Source organism: Zootoca vivipara, chromosome 10, assembly GCF_963506605.1.
Source record: "Zootoca vivipara chromosome 10, rZooViv1.1, whole genome shotgun sequence".
Classification (NCBI taxonomy): Eukaryota; Metazoa; Chordata; class Lepidosauria; order Squamata; family Lacertidae; genus Zootoca; species Zootoca vivipara.
This window is the reverse complement of record NC_083285.1, coordinates 57,765,827-57,780,494: the sequence shown is the minus strand read 5'-3', so window position 1 is coordinate 57,780,494 and position 14,668 is coordinate 57,765,827. Positions and strand designations below refer to the sequence as shown.

The window sequence follows — 14,668 nt, the reverse complement described above, 5'->3', positions numbered from 1 at the left end:
TCGGTGTATTCACTTAGCTTATAAATCCATTCTTCTTTAGAGGGTATTGCCTCGCTTTTCCATTGGCTGGCTAAAACTATTCTCGCTGCTGCTGTGGCATATTAAAAAAAAATCTTTTCTTATTCTGTGGGATATCACTCCCTATTGTGCCCAGTGGATATGCCTCTGGTTTCCTAGAATGCTTTTATTACCTTGCACTTCCACCACATATGATAGAAAGTGCCTTCCTTTTCTTTATATTTCCAACAGATATTTGTACACTCCAGCTTCTGATTCTTTCCCGGGGTGTCCCATTTTGGCTCCTGCACTCTGACACAAGTCTGTTGGCTCCTGGCCAGAGCGTGGGACCACAAGACATGCGTTTTGGGTGCCATGCTCTCTCCTTGGGTCTGTGCATTGCCCCCTTCTCTTTCTCCTCCTCTGTGCCACGTGGCCCGAGTGGCGCCCACTTCCGGAAGTCCCCCCTCCCCCCCCCCCGGTGAAACGTCACCTGGAAGCAAAACAAACCCTGCAGCCTTCATGTGGGTGGAGTGGGAGAGAGGGCCAGCGAGCAGTTGTTAGGACAAAACAACCTGAGTGGTGACAGCGAGCACAGGTGCAGGATGGGGCAGGCTGGGGGAGTAGTGAGCCCCAAGGGAGGAGGGAGCTGAGTGACAGGGGACCCAAGTGAGAAGGGGTGGGCCTCTGTTGAGCTGTCCAGTGGGAAGGTAGGGTCAGTGTGGGGACTGGATGAAATTTAGGAGGAAGCAGAGAGGCGTTGGCAGAGGGGGGGGTCATTTAAAGAGTGTTGAGTGGCCCAGCCGTGCTCCGATTTTCATCAGCAGGATGTTGGAGGGTATGCTGGTGTGACAGTGTGACCGACCACTGAACAGCACTGTCTCTGGTGTAAGAGTTGTGCCAGGGAAGTGTCCCAAATCAGACCAGGCCTATGTACATGGCTAGCAGCTAGTTGTCCTAAGAGCTGCTTCTGCACCGTCCATTTAAAGCACTGTGATACGTTAAAGCAGTGGTGGCCAAACTTGGCCCTCCAGCTGTTTTGGGACTACAACTCCCATCATCCCTAGATAACAGGACCAGTGGTCAGGGATGATGGGAATTGTAGTCCCAAAACAGCTGGAGGGCCAAGTTTGGCCATCACTCTGTTAAACAGTCATGGCTTCCCCCAAGGAATTATGGGAACTGTAGTTTGTTAAGTGTGCTGAGAGGCCCCTATTCTCCTTCAAGAGCTACAATTCTAGAGTTGCCGGGAAGCCAGGGATTGAACCTGGGAACTTCTGCATGCAGAGCAGATGCTCTACCACTGAGCTATGGCCCTCCCCAAACAGAGGAAATTATTATTTATTTTGATTTGGGGCAAGAAGGATCAGTAACTGTGGGGAAGTGTTGTCTTTGAATCTACTTTATGGCAGGCTTTTTAAATATCTGAGAATTTATGTCCAACTCCCCACTCACTTTTCACCTTCTTTTCTTTCCGATACCTGATCACTCCCAACTGTTTTCACCCCTCTTCTCCCCCTCTACCTTTAAATTAATTTATCATTTTTACTGCTCTCCTCTTTGCTAAATGTTAAGGTCAAAAATCTCCCCAAGGTGCCAAGAAATTGTAATGCATCCTCTGCCAGCTGAGGTGGGCGTAGCGGGAGCGGGTGTGTGTTGCAAATGTTACATGTTAAGTAATGTTAATGTGGTGCCATTTTGCTGCTCTGCAAATGTGTCGAGTCACAAGATCTTTCTCATTCATTCTTTCTTTCTTTCTTTGATGCAATTAAGGATTCTTAACACCTATAATCACTTCAGAGAGAAAATAAATTTGAGACAGAGGAGCCATTTGTGCTTTCCGGTATTGCAGTATGTGCACCTATGCCGTTACAGTGTAATTGTTCAAATGTTGGGCATGGACCCAGAAGAACTGGGTTCAAATTCTCGCTCGGCCATGAAGCTCATGAAGCGTTCTGGGGCCAGTCACCATCTCTTAGCTTAACCTACTTCGCTTTGTTATTGGAAGGATAACATTGCAACCTTCCTAGAGTGTTTTTCTTCCAGCTTGAATGAGTCCTTGAACTCTGATCATGCCTTTTGCTTGCCTGGGTGGAGGAAAGACAGGAGTGTGCTGAACGCCTGTGTACAAAATTTACATACATTGCTCTGCCCACTTTTGCCTCTGTCCTCACCCACCACTGGCATGCGGAACCTGGAAGGTTGCCCAGAAAGGAATGCAGCCCACTTTCTTACTTCACACCTTGTACATGTCAAGGAGACATTCAACCAAACATACAGAGGGAAAACTCTCACAAAACTACACAGCCAATCAGGTTATATGTTACATCTGTCAATATTATTTCACTGCTGGTTTCTAACCAACACCTCCATCTTCCAGCCTCCTACCTTGTTGACTTTAACACTAAAAGAATTAACCCTTGAGCTGCACATGTAATATCTCTGCTGTTGCACTTCTGAGACCAATTACAGTGGTACTTCGGTTTAAGTACACAATTGGTTCCAGAAGTCTGTACTTAACCTGAAGTGTACTTAACCTGAAGCGAATTTTCCCATTGAAAGTAATGGAAAGTGGATTAATCCGTTCCAGACGGGTCCACGGAGTACTCAACCTGGAGCGTACTTAACCGAAAGTATGAGTGTAATTGGTTCTGGAAGTCCGTACTTAACGTGAAGTGTACTTAATGTGAAGTGAACTTTCCCATTGAAAGTAGTGGAAAGTGGATTAATCTGTTCCAGACGGATCCGCAGGGTACTTAAACTGAAAGTACTCAAACCAAGGCCTACTTAAACCAAGGTATGACTGTATCTTGTGGAACTGTAGGTTCTCTCACATTGGAGGTCTTCAGGCAGAGGCTGGAGACCCATCTGTTGGGGAATACTCTAACATTTGGTTTTCCTGCCTAGAGCAAAGTCCCATTAATTTAAGTGGATCTTCAGTGCAGCTAACTTTGTTTATACCTGAACCGTTGTTGTTGTTGTTGTTGTTGTTGTTGTTGTTGTTGTTGTTGTTTAGTCATTTAGTCGTGTCCAACTCTTCATGACCTCATGGACCAGAGCACGCCAGGCACTCCTGTCTTCCACTGCCTCCCACAGCTTGGTCAAACTCATCATCTCGTCCTCTGTCGTCCCCTTCTCCTTATGCCCTCCATCTTTCCCAACATCGGGGTCTTTTCCAGGGAGTCTTCTCTTCTCATGAGGTGGCCAAAGTATTGGAGCCTCAGCTTCACGATCTGTCCTTCCAGTGAGCACTCAGGGCTGATTTCCTTCAGAATGGATAGGTTTGATCTTCTTGCAGTCCATGGGACTCTCAAGAGTCTCCTCCAGCACTAGAATTAAAAAGCATCAATTCTTCGGCGATCAGCCTTCTTTATGGTCCAGCTCTCACTTCCATACATCACTACTGGGAAAACTATAGCTTTAACTATACGGACCTTCACAGGGAAAACTCTCACAAAACTACACAGCCAATCAGGTTATATATTATATATTATATATTACATCTGTGAACATAAATACATTACTCTTGTTGTTGGTGGGAGAGGACAGGGCTGAGTGATAAACCGAAGGCCAATTGAGACTGATCTTTTGGAGCACCACCAACCTCCAACCACCCCCACCTGCCTGCCTTCTTGCAACCAGTCCAGAGGGTAGCACTGCCTATAAGCTTCCTCTTCCTTAGTCTCACTTTTGATCTTGTAGAATTCAGCAGGGGAAACGATGAGGGGGAAACTAGAATTACAATGTCATTGGCTCTGGCTCCACCTACTGTTCACCTCCCTACCTTCCACCCTGCCAGTACAAATGGTCACAAGCCACCAATATCAAAGATTAATTTGGGCATCCATGCATTACAGTAAGACTTCCAGTTAACTCTATGTTGGTTGTTCTGCTACAGAAGGGATGCTATCATATTGCCAAGTCTCCAAGTCCATCCGACAGGTCTGGCACTCTAGCCTGGGGATTGGAACCCAAATTTCCCAGATCCGCAATGGCGCAGAATTTCGAGGAACTTTCAGACGAGGATATTTGAGCCTCATTTGCATCCCGTAGCATCTTGTTAGTCTAGAGTTGCATTTTTGCTGGCAAAGTGGGTGAGATAGTCACCCGGCGCTTTAAGTGGCGTTAATCATTTTTTAAAATGTATCTATGAAGGGTGGTGTGAATATGATAAAATAAGACTTCTTGGGAATTTGATGAGTGCAAACAGATGACGGGTGACAGTGATATTTTCAGTACAAGCTGGGGAAGTGGATTTCTTGAGGCTCTTTCTACCTCCCTTGACATTTTAATGAGACACATGACAAAACCTATCCCCCTGTGCTACTTGTTATGGAGAGAAGTTTTTTCTAAAAAGTTGCAGTGCAAATATGTACACTCGGGTTGGGTTGGAGGTTAAGAGTGGAGGAGACTGCCCAGAACCGGTTCCTTTTGACTCCATCTCGCCTCGGTTATAAGAGCCCCATTACATCCATGTTAGGCTGTTGGGATGCACTGTACATGGGGCAGCCTTTAAAGACTGCTGTGAAACTACCAGGTACGTTTAGGGTTGCCATATTTACGAAAGTTGTTAAGATTTTTTAGGAAGACCCCAAACCCATTTTTTTTTGTTTGACTTCCCTAAGATCCAGGACAAAGCACCGCCTTTCGGAATTTCCCTCCAGGCATCAATTCCGCCTTTGAAATCTCAGTAATGTCCGGGGAAATCTGGACGTATGGCAGCCCCTGGACATACATTGGCCCCTGCTTGTTTCTGGGTCCAGTTTAAATTTCAGGGAAAGGGTGCAACTCCATGGTAGGGAATCTGCCTTGCAAACAGAAGGTCCCAGCTTCAATCCCTAGCTTCTCCAGGTAGGACTGGGAATGTGCCCTCTGAAACCTGCAGAGCCACTGAGCTAGATGGACCAATGGTCTGAGTCAGTATAAGGCAGCTTACTATGTTCCGGTGCTGCTGGTAACCTTTAATGCCCTAGACCAGTGGTTCCCAACAGGTGGTCTGCGGACCCCCAGGGGTCCGCGAGCTATGCCAGAGGGGTCCGCAAGATGCTATTAGAATATATTAAATATATTTCGTATGAAAACAGATTTTTTGCTTTGGCCGTTTCCTGCATGAGCAGAGTCTAGCGCAAAACTAGAATTAGATAGAGGCAGTAGTTCTGCTGTGTGCCATTAGGTGGCGCTTTACAAACACTACTGTTTTGCAAAGAGGCAGCGCACGCATTCTACTAACGCTCACCTCCCCAAGATGCTTTGCGCGCGTCGGCTTCATTTGTGCACTACTACGCAGGTACCCTGTCTTCTCCATTCCCCTCCCTCCTCCCTGGCGCACGCTGCCTCTTTGCAAAACAGTAGTGTTTGTAAACAAAGTGTCGTTTTTCGTGGAAGCTACAGTTCGCGTAGTTAAAAATGGACCGTTGGTTAAAAAGTGGTTCGTTAAAACGACAAAGGCCTACAGATGAAGAGGAAGATAATACATTTGATGTTCAAGCAACTGTAAAAAACATATAAATATAAAAAGACTCTTAATTTGGCTCTCACTTTTTAATTTTAGGATTAGGAATTAATGGGGGTCCTTGTCACAAGAGTGGCTCGATGAGGGGTCCCTGAAAATTTTTTGTTGGGAACCCCTGCCCTAGACAGTTTGGGACCCGGTTATTTGAAGGGTCAGCTACACCCATATGTACCTGCCCAGGCATTAAGATCAATCTCAGAAGCACTTTGCATGGGTGTACCAAAAAAGAACCATCAAATTATAGACAATGCCCTTTCAGTGATGGCCCCATATCGGTAGAATTCCTTCCCTAAGGAGGTATATGTGGTCTCTATTTTACTGGGTTTAAAGCAGCTCCCCATTGCTTTTCATAGAGTCATAGAGTTGGAAGGGACCACAAGGGTCATCTAGTCCAACCCGCTGCGATGCAGGACTCCTTCACCCAACGTGGGGCTCGAACCCACAACCCTGAGATTAAGAGTCTCATGCTCTACCAACTGAGCCATCCTCTGGGCTACACCTAAATAATAGGTGTAGTGCTGTGTATTGTGTTAGCTGCTACTATTCAAAATCTTTATAATGTGTGGAGGGTTTTTAAAAATGGGAATATGAACATTGTTTTTATGTTCCATTTGGGTGTGAGCTACAATTGATAGGATTTACAATGACAGGTAAATTCTGAAATAAAAATATACCTATGTGTGATGGTGATCCTCTCATTCAGCCTCCGATTGATCCTTGCTACCAGCATTTTCCTAAAGTGTAATTACACGGTTGCTGAAAAGCCAGATTGATTAAAAATGAAATCAATATTTTAAAAGATTGTTGTTGTTGTTGTTGTTGTTGTTGTTATTTTGAAAATATAACATAAGGAAATAGGGGAGAAAGCCAGATTTAAAACATTGCCATCTGACATTAACGGGAGGAATATTCCATCAATCCTAACTTAAATGCATAGATTAATATAGGAAGTCAATATGTCCAAACATGTCTAAATCAGATTGGCAATTATAAGCCTTGTATTCAAATGTAGAAAGGGCAGTTTGGTCTTCGGACAACTGAGTAGTGTATGGGTGGTTATTTGTCATTCCAGCTTCGCAGTATATGTTTCTTTGCCACCATGAGGGCAAAGAGGATCCAATTTCGTTGTCCGTCTCTTAGTCCCCACATCGCAGGGCTATGATTTAGGAGTATGTGAACATCCTCAAATATCGAGGATTCTGTCAATATGAAAAATAATTTTTGGCCTCTAGTTGACTTTAGGAACCCTTCAAAACTTGAGCCTGGGGTCTGTTTCTGATACACACTTCCAAGCATATGCATGTCACTTCCGCTCCTAGAACTGCCTATTCCTGTAAGCATTTCGAGAATACTTCAAATACTTTTTTGAGCTCAAAGTGAGTCTGTAACAAACAGGCTTCACAACTTGGTGTGAAGATTCTACCACTTTGCTCCACACATGCCAAGCCCTGGCATGCCAAGCTTCTAGTTCCCATTCCTAAACTTGGGAGCTTGGGATGGACTGGGCATCTAATTCCATCCTATTTTCATCTTATTGGAGCTTAATTTGTTGGGTCTTATTTCTTCCAGTGCATTGGATCTGTTCGTTGGATCTTATTTTGTGTGCACTTTTTACATAAGATATCCATGTTTAACATAAAATATACACACTTTTCAAAAAAAATCATACTTCCATGTACATTAACATAAAATATGTATTTTTGAGCATGACTTTGACGCATGAAAAATGCATTGCAAAATCTGGAGGAACGTGTGATCTGACTGGAAATTGCCTTCTGATCCACTACGGTAGTAGTTTTGAGAATGTCAGATCCAGTCAGTCCACAGCAAAGAGTGGATCAAACTGTTTCCTCCCTGTTCCCTAATTCTAGCCATTTTCTGTTGAACTCAACAAAATGAACTGTGTCTAAGGATGGGCAAATCTGTCCATTTCAATTCCTCTCTGCTTCTCTTTTTCGCAGTCTTAAATTCAGCTCTCCGCATTTCTGCAGCAATCTTTTTTAAAAAAGAAAAACCTTTTGAACATTCATCAGTGCAAATTCCTCCTAACGATCACATTTTTGTATGCAGTATTGCCTAACGCATGTATTTTTCTGCAAGCATCTTCCCGCAACACAATGTGTTTTTTGTTTCTTGTTTCCTGAATATATGCCTTTTGCTGTTGCTGTAGAACTGCGTCGCAAAATTCAGAAGTGTGCGGATTTCAAAGGCTAGCTGTGCTTCGCTTTGCATATCGGTTTGAGAAGTGCAACTTAAGTCGTTTCTCATTAATATGCAAACAAAAATAGATTTCCCTCCCACCCATAAGCTGTAAGCACAGGGACCCGTATAAAATCCTGCCATCCCGTCAGACACACTTATTCTCTCCTCGAGTCCTTGCAGCCTCTGGGATGTGTAAAATGAAAAGCTGCTTGATTATGAATGATGACTCTAAAAGTTTATAAGCTACTAAAGGGGGAAGTATATAGTTCCTAGGTGCTCAGTCAGCTGGCAGTGTTAAATGATATGTTTTAAACCTAGCTCGGGGAGTTCGGCTCAGTCTGTTGCATCTTTGAGGAGTGAGACAAGGGGAGTGGAGGAGGAGGGGCTGCCGCTCTGCACCCTGACAAATGAAGGCAGTTTTTGTCTGAGGAACTGAGCGGGAGCAAACTCGGCTGGCACCCGACTGGCAACTGACAGCTTATTCTTGTTGATCCAGTGGAGGAAATTGCTTAACAAAGTTGTGTTTGCAGTCGTCCAAGAGAAGGGCAGAAAGATCTCACCCCTCACTCCACAGGCCCAGCTGCTCTTGCAGCATAACTCCCAGTTTGGCCTTCAACACGAACTGGTATACAAAACTGGTTTGCACGTGTTTTCCAGCAAGAGGGGACCCTCCAGAGTCTCTCCCGGCTCTGAAGTCACTCCACGCCTCGCGTGACAAGTGGGGTTGTATGTATACAAAGATTGTACACGTTATAAAAGAGGAAGCAGAGGCATGCCCCTCCAAACCTACAATGATGCACTGTGTCTACCACAAGTCGTGGAGTGGAAACTCGGTCATCCTTCCTACCTTTACTGTGCTTAGCACAGCAAATGTTCCTGTATATCGAAGATGTCATTTGATTCTCCAACATGGTGCCCGTGAGCACCATGCTGCCCTTGGGACATGTCCCTTGGCACCTGCTAAGACCCCCATGCATGCTTAGCGGTGCCAGAGAGAGGATCTTTTTGAAATAATTTTTATTTGATTTTACAAATACAAGGTTATAAAAATCCAAATATAAGTCCATATACAGAGACTCCTCCAAATCTCACGACTTCCCCACCCCACCCCACCTTCCATGGGGTCCCATTTTAAACATTTAAAACTACATATTCTTCTGGTTACAGGTAGGTAGCCGTGTTGGTCTGGATCGAAGTAAAATAAAAAAATTCCTTCAGTAGCACCTTAAAGACCAACTAAGTTTTTATTTTGGTATGAGCTTTCGTGTGCATGCACACTTGAAGAAGTGTGCATGCACACGAAAGCTCATACCAAAATAAAAACTTAGTTGGTCTTTAAGGTGCTACTGAAGGAATTTTTTTATTTTACATATTCTTCCATACTCTTAACTTTTAAATCACTCCATATAGTCCATTATATTTGTTACGCTACAAGTGAAATGAAAATCCTGCCAGTGTTTCCATCTGTTTACAGTGGTCTCTTAGATAACTTATAAATGTTTCCCATCTTTTTGTAAAGTTTTTATCCTCTTGGTTCCTGAGTTTTCCAGTCAGCTTTGCCATTTCGGTGTAGTCCATCTGCTTGGTTTGCCATTCCTCTCTGGCCGTGTCTTCTTTCCATCTCTGGGTGAGAGAGGATCTTTTTGTGTCCTCTTTGGTATGTGCATAAAAGCACTTCACAGGAAGCAAATAGCTATTTTTTATCAGTGTATTTTTACTGCCAGAGGAGAGGCGCTTGTGGAATTTTCTGCTCCACATACTGGACTTAGGTACTGCATATGCAGACCTGGGGGCAACTTTTACGGCTCCAACTCTGGTAACAAAATATCATAGGTTAGCCCTGGGGGCTTTGTGACTAGGGCTGGGGTTGAACGGGTTGCTCTGCCCCATTTAGGTCTTGCTTCCAGTTAGACATGGATTTGTTTACCTGCCTCCCTCCTATTCCTGTCCCATTTCATGCTGTTCCTTTGTGTCCCACTGTGCAAATTTTGTGCGCACCATTTATGTATATGCACTTTTAACACACTTTCCAACACATTCTCCAATACAATATGATTTTTTTAATGGGAAATATTTTGTGTGTGAGGAACGTATGTAAATCTGTGCACACATTTGGGGCACCAAAAATGCATCGCTGTATCTGATGAGGTCATAGAATCATAGAGTTGGAAGGGACCTTAAGGAGCATCTGGTCCGAAGCGCCCCCCCCCCCCCGGTGAATCCATAATCTTACTGGGAGTTACCTTCTTACATGCAAGAAAGTTGGGAAGCAGTGGGTCAGGTTAATCTACTGTAAGAAGCAGACCACACAGATTCCAGCCTCATCCCTACTTGTGATTAAACACGCAAGTCATTTGACAATCTCATGCTTTGTGTCAAGGGACCCTTCTGAGGTTTGAGGGTATCGCTCTATCGCTCTATTCTGCCTTGGCCAAACCACACCTGGATTAATGTGTCCAATTCTGGGCACCACAATTTAAGAAGGATGTTGACAAGCTGGAATGTGTGCTGAGGAGGACAACCAAGATGATGATGATGATGATGATGATGATGATGATAATTTATTTATACTCCGCCCATCTGGCTGGGTTTCCCCAGCCACTCTGGGCGTCTTCCAACAGAAAAATGAAATAAAATAATCTATTAAACAGAAAAATGAAATAAAATAATCTATTAAACAGAAAAATGAAATAAAATAATCTATTAAACATTTAAAAAGCCTCCCTAAACAGGGCTGCCTTCAGATGTCTGGACCAAGGGTCTGGAAAATGAGCCTTATGAGGAGTGCTTGAAGGAGCTGGATATGTTTAGCCTGGAAAAGAGGAGACTGAGAGGAGATATGATAGCCATCTTCAAATATCTTAAGGGCTATCACATGGAAGAGGGAAGAGGTTGGTTGGTCATCTGTCATGGATGCTTTAGCTGAGATTCCTGCATTGCAGGGGGTTGGACTAGATGACCCTCGGGTCCCTTCCAACTCAAAGATTTTATAAGGGGTGTGGCACTCTACACTCTATTTTTCTGATGGGTTTCTTGGAGCTCATCTAAATACAGTTTTTTCTTTTTCTTTCCCCCAACAGGTGACTGGTTTCCAAATATTCTAAATGAGGGTAAACTGGAGCGGTTTTACTTCTTTTTGGCCTCACTAATGATGATTAACACTTTAGGCTTCTGGGCCATCTCACACAGGTAAATCCTTGCATATTAAGCATATTAAATCTTGACGCATTGTCCTTGCATATTAAGCATATTAAATCTTGACGCATTGTCTGACCAGCCTGAACGGAATGAATATTCACATATGATGCTGCATTTTCAGACAGGGCCTTCTCCAAGTTCCCAAGTGAGAAGCCACTAGAAAGAGGGCCCTTTCAGTGGTGGCCCTTCCTGATGGAATGCCCTCTGCAGAGATGCTGGCCTGGGGCATACAATCCCAGTCTTTTAGATGCTTTTAGGTAATTTCAGTTACAATCTATTGAGTGCTTCATACACCAAACATTGCCTTTGCTGCAAAGGATGCTGGTTTTAGCTGCTGTGTTCTATGTTGATTTGGGGCTTTCACATTCTTGTGCTACAGTGAACAGGGATGGGAAACAGAGCCGAATGACCCTGAATACCATAGCTGTGTCAGATGGGCTTAAACAACACCTTTCAAAATAGGCTTAACACAAACAGAAATAGGGACTTTCTTTGCATAAGGTCCCTGATCTTAGGTAAAAGGTGAGCAGCTGTCAGTCACAATTCTGGGATGCTTACACCTTTGGCTTGACTCTGCATGAGGCAGTTCAACAAATTAGAGGCCCTTTTCCACAAGAGGTCCGGAGGATGGCAAAATGAGAACGGGCCTTTTCTGCAGTGGCTCCTTGTTTGTGGAATGCTCTCCCCAGGGAGGCTCACCTGCCGCCTTCATTATACTGTACAGTCATACCTCGGTTTAAGTAAGCTTCAGTTTGAGTACTTTCAGTTTAAGTACTCCGCGGACCTGTCTGGAACGGATTAATCCACTTTCCATTACTTTCAGTGGGAAAGCTCACTTCAGGTTAAGTATGCTTCAGGTTAAGTACGGACTTCCAGAACCAATTACACTCATACTTCGGGTTAAGTATGTGTCAGGTTGAGTACTCCACGGACCGTCTGGAACAGATTAATCCACTTCCCATTACTTTCAGTGGGAAAGTTCGCTTCAGGTTAAGTACAGACTACCGGAACCAATTGTGTACTGAAACCGAGGTACCACTGTACACCTTTAGGTGCCAGATGAAAATGTTCCTCTTCAACCAGGCCAATGCAATTCTGGGCCAATGCAATAGATTCAAACTACAAGAAAGAAGATTCCACCTAAACATTAGGAAGAACTTCCTGACAGTAAGAGCTGTTCGACAGTGGAATTTGCTGCCAAGAAGTGTGGTGGAGTCTCCTTCTTTGGAGGTCTTTAAGCAGAGGCTCGACAGACATATGTCAGGAATGCTTTGATGGTGTTTCCTGTTTGGCAGGGGGTTGGACTGGATGGCCCTTGTGGTCTCTTCCGATTCTATTATTCTAGGCCTCGCGCTAATTGACATCCAATGCCCTTTTAAATGTGTTGTGGGAGGGAGGAATATTGCTTTGTTCTTATTCTTGTTTTTAATGTGTATTTGGTGTTTTTATCTTGTCTTTTTATGCTATGAACTACTCTGATATCTTCGGATGAAGGGTGGTATACAAATTTAATAATAGTCATAGTCATAGTCATCGTTCTTTCCCTTTTGGGCTCTTGAAGGCATTAAACATGGCTGGCATATCCAAACTGGCATTGCGCTTCAAATGTCTTTATACTCTAGAAGCCGCCCAGAGCGGCTGGGGCAACCCAGTCAGATGGGCAGGGTACAAATAATCAATCATCATCAAAGGAGATTTAATTTATTTTTGCTTTGCAGGTACACTAATCTGCAGCAGGACTATGACAAAGGATTCAGAGGGAGTCTTCTTCAAGAGCAACTTTTACAGCATGAGAAATCGCTTATATTTTATGACAGCATCCTGGATTGCCCCTCTCCTTTGTCTCCCGTGGAGACTCTCCTGTGAAATCTTGCTCTGAAAATGACTGGTTGGTCACACGGCGCAGTCAGTCACCAGAGTATTGTCTGTCAGATTTTAATGATACATTCCTGTCTGTGTTTATGAACTGACTTAACAATAAATGGATTGTTGTTTCTCCTTTTCATGTCCTTACAAGATAGATAACGTTTGAAATCTCAGCGAGAGCATTCAGACTTTGGCTCCAATCCTTAGCTTTCCATCGGCCTAGCTCCCTTTACTGAGACACCCCAACAGGTGCCTTGTAAGTGGGCAAGAGGAATACTTACAACTTCGTGTTCCATGTGTGTGCGAGTGTGCAAGAGTTCACTCTGAAAATGACATTTGCATATAATAAAGTCTCTTGCGACTCAATGCTGTGTAAGTTTCCTGTTCCAGAAGGTTGGGAATCTGTGTCTGTTGAGCAAAAAGTTCAGGCGATTGAGGCAGTGCAGTCAGCAGTAAGGGGTAGGAAGCACGAAGTAGTGGTAATAATACTAATAAAGCATTAGAGTGGCTGATATGTTTCTCAGCAACCACTCCAACCTGTGTTTGCTGATGGTATGCAAAGCAGCAAGAGGAAGATGTCCACTTGCACATGAGAAGCAGCAGAAACATAGCTGGGGCTGATGGGAGATGGGGTTGAAAATACCTGGAGAACACTAGGTTAGAGAAGGCTGTAGCCAAGTGTCAGGGACTGTGCTGAGGAGGGTTGGACTGAGGGGAAATGGTGGGAGCCACCCCTTCCTCCTGATCCTGAATCTTCCCAGGAGCAGGAGGACAGTATAGATTTGGAACGGTGGTTTGCAGAGGGGCATATTTCAGAAGGCAGAAGCTGGGAAATACTGGATGGGGAACAGCTAGCAGAAGAAACACTAGAAGAGGGAGAGTTAACAGATTCACAGTCTCTGGATAGTATCCACCACCACCCCCTCCCCCAAAGTCCTGGAGAGCTCAGAAAGTGGCAGAACAGGAAACACAGCAGCTCCAAGCTCAGATTACAAGAAGAAGTGACATATATCAATTGGGACAGAGGGGGGAGTGAGCCTTAATTGGGAGCACTGCCATTTCTAGGAGATGGGTTCTTTGTTCTCTCGCTGTGATTATTAAAGTTTCTAACTGGTAATAAAACTCCTTTTCCTTTGTTCTGCTTATCTACTGCCATGGGGGAGGAAGCCGATACCCTGAAGCCTGACACCGAGGGTCTCATGCTTCCTCTCCCCTGTCATTTCAAGGCATTATGTAATGCCCAGAGCCACTCAGAGAGATTTAGAACATTGAAAGCAATGGAAACAGAAGTAGGGAATAGGCTCTGTACTGGACTGCACCAAGAGGATAGCAAGGTTCCAGGTGCCTCTTCCAGCCCTACCTGAGGATGCCGGGGAATGAACCTGGGAGCTTCTACATCCACAGGCAGGTGCTGTACTGCTGAGCTAGGGCCCCACCCTAATCCAGTGTAGTTATAGCCATTATTCAGCGACCACAACCCAAACCCACAAACCAGATGCTAAACCCCTTCAGCCTGCACATCAAAGCAAACTTCATTAAAAAAAAAACCCAACCTGTAAATTACCAAGCCTACTCTGAATGAGTTAAATGTATCTGCTGGATAACATTAAGAAGTGCTCTTCAAAAAAAGAATTCGAACCATTTCCCAGGTACTACGGGCAAGACAAAGCATGTGGGACATTGTTTCAGGTAGAATGGGGGGGGGGGAGAGATGCAGAGAGATCAGTGGCAGGGATTAAGCTATCCATCTGTTGAGTTTGCACTGATGATGGAGCACATGCTCTCCATTGCAATGAGATGCGTTAAAAGAGCATTTTTCATTTCCACTGCCTAGCAACAAAGTCATTCAGCACCTGCAATAGTTTAAGCATTAAGCATAATTGGCTTTGCTTG

At 44.3% G+C, this 14,668-nt stretch overlaps 1 protein-coding gene and 1 non-coding gene across 2 annotated transcripts in view; one reads left to right on the top strand and one right to left on the bottom strand.

Annotated features, from left to right (window-relative positions):
* The window catches only part of SLC15A5 (solute carrier family 15 member 5), a 43,299-nt gene extending 30,199 nt beyond the window's left edge, over positions 1–13,100 (top strand). Inside the window, exons 8-9 of the mRNA XM_035127308.2 lie at positions 10,792–10,900; positions 12,628–13,100. Of these exons, the coding sequence (XP_034983199.1) occupies positions 10,792–10,900; positions 12,628–12,775 (257 nt within the window). The 3' untranslated portion in view covers positions 12,776–13,100. The remainder of the gene's footprint in view (positions 1–10,791; positions 10,901–12,627) is intronic.
* On the bottom strand, positions 5,928–6,003 carry TRNAK-CUU (transfer RNA lysine (anticodon CUU)). The gene has a single exon. It is a non-coding gene; the product is annotated as a tRNA-Lys (tRNA).
* Positions 13,101–14,668: the final 1,568 nt, after the last annotated feature.